Raw genomic sequence first — 12,013 nt, forward strand, 5'->3', positions numbered from 1 at the left:
TGGAAAGGATTAAACATTTATTTACATACAGATACACATGTAAGCAATTTCTAAGTATAAAAAGGACAATACAAATAAATGTGAAGCATCATACATTCATCATCCTGGTCATCCAAAACACATTCCTTTCTCAAGCCCACTGTACCACACTTGACCACAAGAACTTAAAGAAGAGACAAGCCAAATGCTTCTGACAGTGAATGATTCACAGTTTGGTGATTTGCTAACACCTATACCCTCCCCTAAGACAACACTACCCCACCAAGGAGATCAATTGTCTGACCAGCTGTAGTGCATTTTCTCCACTGAAATGGTTGTGCTTGATCAACAAAAACCAAATCCTTTCCTCATCCTTCTGGCCAAATGTTTAGGAATAAGGGCTCTTGCTAAAATTCTGTACATTGTGCTAAATTCACAATTGTTGGGGAAAAGACAGCAGACCTTTGTGGGGAAAACTCCAACACAGAAAATTCCTTTAATGCTGTGACTTCCCTGGCATGGAAATCACAAACAAAATGCTGCTGTTAGTGCTTAAGCAGATTTTTTTAACTACAATTCAAACTATAGTTGATGGTGTAAAATATACTTTGTTCATGCTGTAAAAGAAATTACGTGTTTCAATGTTGATTTGATAATAATCAAAGCTGAGGGTAATTCAGGTTTTCTCCTGAGGAAATGAAGATGCCTTTGTAGCATCTCTGAAAATTATCATAGCTTTCAGGAAAGAGGAAATGTTTTAGATTCAAAAGTCTAAAGGTAATGCAGAGCATGACAAACTTGTCAGTTAGATAACATTACAAAGGGAAACAAGCCAGTAAACATAAAATTAAAATGCCTACTCAAAGTATTAATGAATTCAAATGAGAACGGGGTGAGTCTTTCTGTATAGATCAAAAGCAGTTTGAAAAAAATCTCATGATCTGCAAATTCACAGAACAGCCAAATATGAGCAGCAGAACAGAGTGAAGTGGAAATAAAAGAGCAGAAAGAGCCTTGTCCCATATTGACAGCTGATGACTACAGCTGCTCCAATCTCAGGGTTTTGGGGATTTTTTTCCTTTTGTAAACAGCTGTGGAAAATAAAATGGATGTGACATATCTGCAGTGCATCTTATTATGCTAAAAACTATGGCATATTTTAAACTACTTCCCTAATATCCAGAGAAATACTTGTCACTCCCAATCAGCATAGTAACAAGCACTGGGCTTGCTCCATACTCTCATTAGAGGGCCTTTTCTCTACTAAAATGTTGGCTTCAGAAGTTAGTTTTTCCCCCTTCAGTGCTGGCTGTGTGTGGGGGGGTGAGTGTTAACCCTTTCTTCCCCAAAGGTCTGTAAGAGATGAGGCAATGGCAGTGCCTGAAACCATAGCAGCTCTCCCCACCATAGGCCAAATATTTAATCCCCCCTCTATTAAAATGTGAAACTGGCATTCCTTCTCCTCTGCTTGCCCTTCTGTAAAGACTCAGCTGCTGGGACACTGCATTTACTAAAGCTCAGTGGCAATGATGCAATCCCAGCCCTCAGAGACATTCCCAGCACTCCCCCTCCCCAGGGACAGCTCCTCCTCCACACCACCCCAGGTCTGACTGGATGGAGAGCAGCACCCACCTACTCACCAGAGAGCAACTCATTTGCACCAAACTCCCATAAATTCTGAATGTCTGAATCTCCTTTATTGGCCCTGTAAGAAGGGAAGTATTCCCTACATGGTGTCCTGGCTGGAAGGGGCTTATTGAGTTATTAACTTTATGTCCATAGTAAGAAGCTCGAGGTGGCACAGAAAATGAGTCTCTGCTGCTCTTCTTTCTAAGTAAAGCAGGAGTCAGATCTAGTGTTTTGTGCCATCAGATCATCCCTCCACAGTGCTTGAGGCATGTGCAGTAACTAGAGAAGAGCAGATTCATTGATGAAGGGTGCTAGAGGAATCAAGATTTGGGAAGTGCCGAGGTTTGCATTCATGTGACACCAGACACTCCAGAGCCCTTGACTGCTGTCCATGAAAGCATAAGAATACTTTTAACATCACCTCTGCCCAAGGGAACTGTGCACAGCTAAAACCATGACTGGCACAGGTTTTGGCCATGTCATTTTTTGCCTGAGGACCAGGCATTCAGGAAATGCTCACCAGGGACACCACCACTGTGTACTCATGAGCATGCACGTCCTTGAGAATGTTATCCTAAGATAAGCATAAATGGAAAAAGCAAAGGTGCAAATGTAAAACTGGCATCTGTTTTTGAGTAATACTGTAGCACTAACCAGAGGTAAAATTATTTTCTGAGCTTACTGGAAAAGGATAACTTGTTCAAAAACTGTGGTCACATCCACCAAGTCCTAATTGCAAGTTATCAGCGTGAAAACAGAGACAATCTCTGAGTCTTGTAAACCCAGCTCCCGTTCATGTTCATCCAGACAGAGAAGCTGAGCTGTTGATCCCGGCTGTGCTCTTAAAACCAGTCTAATTTTTCACTGACAACATTTACAGCCTGAATTACACTCATTGCCACCTCATTTTCTGCTCTGCGTTACCTTTCCCCAGTTATCCCATTAAGTGTATTCAAAGGAGCAAGCTTTAGAAATTAGGCTTTTTTCTGAATATGTGGCTCCCACTGAGAAAGAAACACACACCTGTAACTCACATGGCACAGCTTTTACTTCTGGTTTAAATTACAGCTCGTTCACATGAGGGGAAAGGTTGTGATGGGGTCTGTGAGTGACAACAGCTGGTGATCCATCCCAGCTGGGTATGGCGCAGTACAGCAAAAGCAACTTTGGGTCAGGTGAGTGAGGTGGTGATTAGAAGGGTAAGTCAGAGCAAGGCAGCTGCTGTTTGGGAGCCCTGCATCATGGTCAGCATGACTACCCTGCTGTCTGCTTTCCCAGCCAAGACAAATGCTCAGCTGAGGCAGATGTGGGGTCAGTAACATTTATGGTACATTTAGCTACTGCTCAAGTGGATGATTGCATTTCAAAGACATCACCAGTTCCAGTTGAGGCTGCTCTGCTTAGGATGCACTGCATGCTTATAAGAAATCAAGCTATTGTTTCCCCACCATTCATCATCATAAGGCAAGACTGTCCTTCCAAATGATGATCCTTGAACAGCAGCTACAACAATTATTACCCACAGCAACAAGAGGATAGCATTGATGCAAGGAAAAAGGGTGAGGTCAAACCCAAAATTGGCTGAGATGACAAAATTTATAAAAAGAGGAAGAAAAGATGTTGATTTAACAGGATTTTCACTACTAGAATGGATTAGAACATTTCCTTTGGCTCCAGAGGGTATTCTGGTGAGCCCTTATGTACAGAGATATTTTAAAAAGGATGGAAAGTTTCCATACTTGCTCACTGGGAATTCCCAAAATATCCTCTAGAAACACCTTTTTCTAACTGAATTAATTCAAAAAAAGACTTTGTTGGTAGAGTTGGTAGGAGCCAATCACATAAGGATATTTGGTGCTTTGACACTAGAAGTAGAGCAATGCAGAATTTCAGACTAAGTTTCAAAGGAAACCTTTATGAAAGCCCAGAGCTTTCATTGAATCCATAGATATAATTTTAAAAAAGGATGGGATGGAGAAATGAGCACATGGAGCCATCTCTTTTACTTGCATTTTCTACTCCAGAGAATCATCTTTCCATTGCAGAAATGGCTACAGCATTCATTTCTGCCCCACAGCCAGGAGAGGGTTTCTGTGACAGTGTCTCCAGCCACATCTGACCCTGATGGCACCCCAGGCTCCCAAAGAGCAGTGTATCCTACATGTTTGCTCAGCCTGTTCCAATAGCTGGAGAACTTTACCTATTTTCCAATTGAATTCAGTCTCTGACTGCAGGAATCATGCCAGCTCAACATTTCAGACTGATTTACAGACAGTCCTTCATACTGAAAAGAGAAGACAAGTGGAAAAGCAGCTGAACAAACAGCAGCCCTTAGGGATAACAAACAAGGCAGAACCCAGTGGATTTGGCTCTAACTAATTGCATCCCTTGTCAGCAAAAGCTCTGGAAAGCCTCTTGTCCCTCATGTGTGCACCCACCGTGCTTCTGCATCACTAACTTCGACTTTCCCTCTTTTCAAATCACTGTCTCCTGGGTCAGCCCCAGTCTGCTGCTGGCATTACTGATGCTGCAGGAATTCGATAGCCATTAACTGCTCAGCCTAGACTAGCAGGAGCCAACTGTTACCAACACAGCCATCTCCAAAAAAACACAAACAGCACCAGCAAGCTGACAGATTTTAGGGGGTGTTCCATGTGTTCTACAGCAAAGAACAAAGTATCTGGCCTGATAATTTGTCATGTCTGGTTTTCATTAAATAATGATCATAGAGCCATTTAGCATTCAGCACAAGTTTCTGACTGCATGCTATTACCTGCAGGTCAAATCAAGACTTCAGGGTTTGAGGTAGGAAGAGGCATCCAACATCCCCTTTCTTTACAGAGCTCATAATTTCACTTTTCCCATTTTATTTCTTTGACCTGAAGGGTTTGTTTTTTAATTTGGGCTTTTGTCCCCTAGCATTTTCATGGGGGAATGCAAATATGGACAGAAGGGAGTCATGGCTTGTCTCAGCAAACTCTGTGTCAACACCCAATGCAAAACTTCACAGCAAATACTTCACACCCAGCGATCTGGGGCACTGAATGTTTGGTGGTTTACTCAAGATCAGCTTGACTGAATCAGCGGCTCCCACTGGAAATCAGAGTTTAGGCCATCCGGTTTTCAGAGATGCTTCTGTTAATCTCTGCTAACAGGCTTGCTAGATTAAGCAAACAGCTGTTGATCATCCAGCATTGGCTCCTGCTTGGACATAATCATTGTGCGAAAAATGTCACGACAGGGTCTCATTACAGGACTACTACAAAAATTAACATTCAGCCAGAAATAAGGAAGTCCATGGCTGTGAATATATCACCCTCAAAACACATTCAAATCCAGCAACCACACTAAAAGTTTGGCTCCTCCTAGCAGAGAACATTCCCAGTCAAATTTGGCCCCATTATATCAATTCTGCATGGGTTTTGGATACTTTATCCAGCAAGCATCACAAGGCTTTTACTGACAGTTCTCTCAAAAATCTAGCAAGGTGTTTAGTTGGAGAGCTGGTCATCACATAATTGGGATTTTTTTATTTTTCAAGATTCTGCAGTTGATAAAGTTCCTCTTCCAGTTGGGAAGCCTTCAGCAGTGGATCAGACTGCAGATGAGAAGATAAGCCCTCAGTGCTACAAGGAAGGTTTGGCTGTATGCACTACAGAGATATTCAGAGGTGTACAAAAGTAACTGCAGGAAAGGAGTTACTACAATAAAACACCACTTCTTCAACAAGAGGCATGTCTGCAAACAGCAGAGAGAGGGGTGAGTCTCAAACTACAGCTTTGGTTTATGACTGCGTAAAAAGCGTTGCACATACCATTGTTTCCTTTCAACTTTTTAAGTCTACACAGAATAAACACTGAAAGGAATCAGTTCAAATTTGACTGGAGAAGTCAGGTCATTGACTTGAACATCAGCCCAACCACAGCATTCCACCCCAGCACAAAAGCACATGGAGATGTGGTCCACAAAAGTCTGGAGATGGGGTCCTTACACAAAGATTCACTAGCAATAAAAAGAACCAGTGCTTTGAAGTTGCTAGTAGGCAGCTAGTATCCAAAATAGTCACCTACTGATTAGGAAAGCACTGGGAGAAGATTTAGGCTTCTAGAAATCACAAAGTAAATATCCAAGAAAATAAAGTTAGCAGTTTCTGCTATTTGACCAGCTCAGTTTGTTCAATCACGTTCCAGCTCCAGAAGTGATGCAAGGAGCACTTTAAAATGCATTTATAGTGCTACTCAGCGGGGATGAAGAGTACCTGCCCAGCTCTGATCTTTTTGCAAACCAGGCTGAGTTACCCACGGGTGTTTTATTGGGCAGTCTCCTTCCTCCTTGATTAAGCTGATCAAAGAGCCCTGCCCTACTTGTTATCAATTATATGTTGACAGGTTCAGCTTCAGGGACTAAGACCTACTACAAATTAAATGCACATGGTATTGATTTTTAACTTGAGTTTTACCAGCGATGGAACACTATGAGTCCAGCTCTAAAGAACTACCTAAGAGCTGGGCACAATCAGCTCTCTTGGAGTTGGGTGCTCTTCACAAGCTCAAATGAAGCTGCATTTGGTGATTTGGGGAATGCTCAAGCAAAAAGATACTGCTCTTCAGCACAGATCACATGGTCCAGTACAGCAGAAGCCACCAAGTCCCACACATTTCCAAATCCTCCGGATTACAACATGAGCAGAGGCTGAAATGGACCAGAGCAGAGCAGCAGATGACGTGTCCCCCAGCATCTCACACTTACAGAAGCTCTCTGCTAAATGTTACCTAAATGACAAACAAGCTTCATAGCACAACTTCTACATCTTCCTTTTACCACTAGTCATAAAAATGACCTAAAAATAACAAGAAAATATTAAAAATGGCCCTATGACAGACAAACCAATCCCCCTCTCTCCGACACAGAGTCAACTTCCTGTTACATATCAAAGGCACAACATGATACAGCCCAAAAAAATCTTCCCAGGAAACAAAAAAAGTATTTCAAAATGCCTCCTTTTTTTAATTGCTATTTTTTCAATAAGTACTTACTGGCAGCTTTTTACGTCAATACAAAAGCTCTGTTATAGTCTTCAGTAAAAGCCAAATAATATTAAATTGATTAAATTGCAGCATATCACAGCCATGTAATCATCAGGAGAGATTTATCCAGAATAGCTAAACTGAACTCAAATTCCTAAATATAATTGTTTATGTGCGCATTCACTGTCTCCTGGCTTCGCCTCCATGCCAAGGTGTAAAACTGCAATGCATTGTATGGCACTAGGGGTGGAGTAACATCCCAAACTCCAGGCTGCTTCCCCTTCAGAGCTTCTGCAGGAAGAAGTTGCCCAAACAGTTACACGTACCAGAGTTTGGGATTAAGGGTGCAAAGCATCAGGTAAATAAAATGACTCTACAGCCCTGAACCTAAAAGCTACCCCAGCAGAGAGCCCGGATACCAAGCAGAGACCTCCAAGAGCACCTTTGAGAGCAGTTCCACAAGGTGAGAGCTGGATGGAGCAGCATGGAAGGAGCACTTGCAACCCACTGCTACTTCCTGTGACCATCAAACCAACCCTCTGCAAATCTGTACACCTGCCTTCCAACAAGAGCTGTATCTCCAGGCTTTGTTTTCCAGCTGCACCACTGCAGAGTGCCAGCTCAGACCGTGCTTCCTTGGAACCCCTGTACACCATCCATGCACCCACAAGACTCTGGCCATGTCTGGTGCACTTCTGCCAAGTCCACCAAACATCTTTCCCAAGGCTAACTTTTTACATCAGGACATGACTAATTAGAGGAGGAATGGTTAATTTATTTATTTATTTTTATTTCTGGAAAGTCTTTTCATCCTTTGTTGGATATCAAAGAAGCACACAGTCCTTTCCCACTATGTTCAGGCCTAGAAAAAGAGGTAATGAGATTTTTTTTTTTAATTTTTATGAACAGTGCTTATTAGTGTTTTTTCCTAACCAGTCTACATTACACATTCAGAAGACAGTAATGCAGTAAGACTACATTTGGCCTATGGAATATTTGCTGAACTGCTAGCACCAAAGGGAGCGACTGAGCCGTATCCATGTCTTCTTCAGTCTTGAAAATGCTGCTATAGGTAACTTTTTTGTTTATTCCACGTTCATGAAAGTGCCTGTAGATGAGAGACATAACACTATTTCAAACACCAGAGTCCTCCATGGAGACACAGGGGCAGACGTTATGTACACATCCTACGGGCTCGCTCGCTGACAGCCCAGGAGATTACCAGGGTAGTCCAAAGTCAGTGCTCATTGTTGCGTTTCTTCTTATTTTGTTTCACTTTAAAAAGGGTCAAACACATTGTTCTGTGAGAGAGATTTTGATCTCTTCAGTATCTTCAAGAAAGGCTGGTCTACTCTCGCACAGAAGGAAACAAAACAGCTCATGTTCTGCGTTACACAAAGCACTTGTGCAACTCTTCCTTTTCTGATCTGCTCCACAGACTGCAAGAAAAATGAAATTTAAACCCTGTTGTGTATTCTGCTACATTGCCATGCAGCTGGAACCATCAGCCTGCCATGCTTCCAGGACTGTAACCTGACTCTGAGCAAGCCAATGGGTCTGATTGGCAGGAACTCCTTCAAGTAGATAAATCCCAGCATAGGAAAAAAAAATCCACTTGGCCCATGGCAGAAGGGGCAATCACATGCCAGCTCTTTAATTAAAATTACAGCAAGTCAAGTAGCTGATGCTTTTCCCCTCTCCTGGTAAGGGGGATGAGACATTGTTCACAAGGGTGTTCTGTCGTGCCTCGCTGATCAGCCGGCAGGCCAAGTCCAGGAAGAGTTTCTCCACATTATCCGATTCTTTCGCTGACGTTTCCAGATAGTACATGTCCTGTGCTTCAGAAAACTCTGCAGCTCTCTGCTGGGAGACTTCCCTCTTATCAGCTAAATCAATCTTATTACCTGCATTGATAAAATATTTTAGAAAAGGAATTAATTTCAAAACCAAGAGAAACTGAGGACTATGAAGGATAAATAAGAGTTTGGTTTGTTGTACGTATGGACAGTAGCTTGGATATGTAACTCCTAGTGCTTGCTCTCCCCTCCAAATAATGGGTTCCCTGAAACACTCAAGTCCATTTAATATCAGCTCATGTAATGAAATATGCCCTGTAAACATCCAAGCCAGTATGCTTTAATTTAGCACCAGTGCATCTGTTTGCTGCTATCAACCAACATAAAAGGATTTCCATGCTAACATCTATTGAAAATTCTCCTGTGCTAGCTCTGAGGAGCACTTAAAATGTCAATTATAGCATAGGAGACACTAAATGTGATATTCATCATGTTGTTAGAAGCTTTTAAAAAGCCTGGTATGGAAGAAAGGTTCCCCATTTCGGTATTCCAGTATAGGACTCAGCTGTGGAGGCTGGAAGAGGGATGGGCTTGTGGGGCACTTGCAGAGTGAGGTGGGGTGAGAAACCAACCCTTCGGTTCAGAGGGATCTGTCTGGCAGAGAGTTGATTAAAGCCTCAAGCAGCATCTGATATGATTATACACTATTTCTGGCCACTTAACTTCAAACATGATGTTTCTGCCGTAAACCAATCTTACAACAATGGTAACAGACCAGGTCCTGCAATAACAGACTGCTCTGTCCACAGACTCACCAGGCTCAGGAGGAAACCTCTCCTGGCCCCACTCCTACCAGCAATTTTGTGAGAGATCAAAGGAGGAAGAGGTGGTGTTTCCACCAGCAAGCCTTCTCTCATTGCCTTCCCCTCCTAGATCTCCTTTCCCAATACAGCAGTGTCTTGGATCCACTACCTGCACTGAAGTTACCCTTCTGAACAGATTATTACTCAACACAAGTGATTTATGGGTGTCACCATCGTCAAAGGGTGTGTTATGACTACAATATGATTTATATGCTGTGCTGTAGATGCTATCAATTAACTTAATGTTCACTGAAAAAAATGAATGTACATTTATTAGTCATTTATTAATTATTTCTGCACCATTTGTACCCAGGCCATACTCATGGAGTATGAGTTTCTTGTATGGAAGCTCTATAAACCCCATAGCTCACTTGAAGTAGCACTGGGGCATGTTAAACTCAAAGATTTTTTTTTTCCTTTAAAATACATTTTTAGACACCTCTTACAATGACCTAGATTTTTTCATTTAAATAGCAAACTATTAAAGGTGACACTGTAGCATGAAACTTCTTAGCTTTCCCCAAGTTATTTTTCCACTGTTCTTTATATATTCTTGGACCTTTAAAAGCCAAGTCCCAACTATCAGATGCTGCAAGCAGAGCATGGAAAAGCACTGGTAGGCAAAATAACCTTCCCCTTGCCTGTAGCAGACAGATGGCCTGAGGTCTGTTTGCCTTGAGTTGAAGCTCTACAGATTAATATAACATTCCGTTGTTTATTTTTAGTCTCCCTAAAATCCACGCAAGAACATCCAGTTTTGCAGCAGCACTGCCCCACCTATGAATGCTGTCACCCACAAAACCACCATGTCCTGATGCCATGTTCCCAGATCCTGACCACTTGAGACAGGACTGGTTGTCCCACACCTAAGGAGCACAGCATCACTGTTGCAATGCACTAAATAGTTCATTTAGTTGTTTAGCATTGGGCCATTCGAAATTTGCACTGAGTATGTTATGTCATGTAGACTGTTATTTCCCTTCTCCCATCACATGGTCTCTCCCTCATCCACCCCTCTGCTACACTCCCTGGAGGTCTGGCCCCTGGTTACCCCTCCCCTTGCCCCTCCTCAATGGTATCCTATTGAATATAGGATACCATTAAGGTATCCTACTGAATACATTAAGGTATCCTATATTCAATAGGATACCACTGAGGTCCTCTTCCCCTGCCCCCATTCCCTCGGGTATACAAGTCCCCTGCAAGAAGGGAACACCCTCTTTTCTATGCGATCTTACACATCACCAGCTCGAGCAGGTCCTCACTTATTTGTGGAGATCTGGGCTTGGAGTCACAAGGGGAACTGCTCCATCCTTAGCTCAGCGGTAGCTGCACCACCTACACTTCAGTCCCTATGGTGGGAAGCATCCTTCTCTTCACACAACAGCCTTAGACCCCAACCAGGACCACCCTTGGCGGGGTGGCACCTGAACACCCCTCGGAGCACCCCATGTGCAGCGGGAATGGTGGAGCCCAGGCTGCAGAGGCAGCCCTGGGCGGCGAGGGCTTACCCACGAGCACGGTGATGACCTTGTTGCTGGCGTACTGCTCGATCTCGCGCAGCCACTCGGGCAGGCAGCGGAAGGACTCCTCGCAGGTGATGTCGTAGGTCAGGATCAGTGCGTTGGCGCTGCGGTAGTAGCTCTGCGTGATGGACCGGAACCGCTCCTGGCCCGCCGTGTCCCAGATCTGCAGCTTTGGCCACAGCAAGGAAGGGTGGGGAAAAGGAAGAAAAAAAAAAAAAGTTATTTAATTTTTTTATTTGATAGCGGCACCATTTTGACCTAAAAAATCCCCTTCAGGGCAAAACCAGTGCTGGGAAAGCACTTTGCTCCTCTCCCTTCAGCTTCCCCTCCCCCAGCATTGTTTGTTTGTGTTCCTGCACTTGTGGATTGAAATGCAAGGCACAAAGTCAGCTGGCACTGCGGCCAGCGGCCCTGGAAGCCGTGGGTCTGTCGGCTTCCATGCAACTTCCAGCATCTCCCTCTGCAGTGGGCAGAGCTGCCGGCCTGGAGGGGCTAGAGGGAGACAGTAACTTCTCCCACCCCTGAAGTTTAACAACAGTAGCTTCCATTCCCAAGGAGGAATAAGAATGTCTCTCCTCTAGCTCATGGAGCTGCTTGCAGTTACCCAGAGACAATGTAGTGGTGGGTGAAAAGTCCAGGATTGAACAAGAAGCTCAGCTGAAAGCTTATCTAAAGTTTGGAACACATTTCCTCTATACAGCTTCAGCCATCTCATCCAGCTGCTCACTGTTTGCCTTCCCAACATGCAGAACTGGCTACATCACAGAATCCCAAAATGGTTTGAGTTGGAAGGGACAACCTAGCTCCAACCCCCCTGCCATGGGCAGGGACACCTTCCATCAGACCAGGTTGCTCAAAGCCCTGTTCAGCCTGGCCTTGAACACTTCCATAGATGGGGCATCCAGAGTTTCTCTGGACAGCCTGTTCCTGTGTCTCACCACCAAAGAACTCATGTTTGCCAAACCCTCTGAATCCACAAAGTCTGCATTTCCCAATAGAAACTACACTTACACTGATTTTATAATTTGACCATCTGATAGTTTTTAGTGGGTCATCAAAACCTCAATTCTTCAAAAAGGAAGTCTAAGAAAAACATCTATGATTAACATAATTTCAAGATAAAAGAATATTTCTCTGCTTCAGCTTTTATTTTTTTAAATATCTCTCCCTGGAATTAAATATGTGGAGGGATG

General features: G+C 43.4%; 1 protein-coding gene across 3 annotated transcripts in view; it reads right to left on the reverse strand.

Moving 5' to 3' along the window:
* The window catches only part of RAB30 (RAB30, member RAS oncogene family), a 48,988-nt gene continuing 36,975 nt past the window's right edge, over window positions 1-12,013 (reverse strand). For all 3 annotated transcript variants that reach the window (XM_064719425.1, XM_064719443.1, XM_064719435.1), the window contains 2 exons: window positions 10,806-10,989; window positions 1-8,539 (listed from right to left, as the gene is read on the reverse strand). In XM_064719425.1, coding sequence (XP_064575495.1) covers window positions 8,289-8,539; window positions 10,806-10,989 — 435 coding nt within the window. In that variant the 3' untranslated portion in view covers window positions 1-8,288. The remainder of the gene's footprint in view (window positions 8,540-10,805; window positions 10,990-12,013) is intronic.

The sequence above is a fragment of the Zonotrichia leucophrys genome, chromosome 1 (genome assembly GCF_028769735.1).
Source record: "Zonotrichia leucophrys gambelii isolate GWCS_2022_RI chromosome 1, RI_Zleu_2.0, whole genome shotgun sequence".
Lineage (NCBI taxonomy): Eukaryota > Metazoa > Chordata > Aves > Passeriformes > Passerellidae > Zonotrichia > Zonotrichia leucophrys.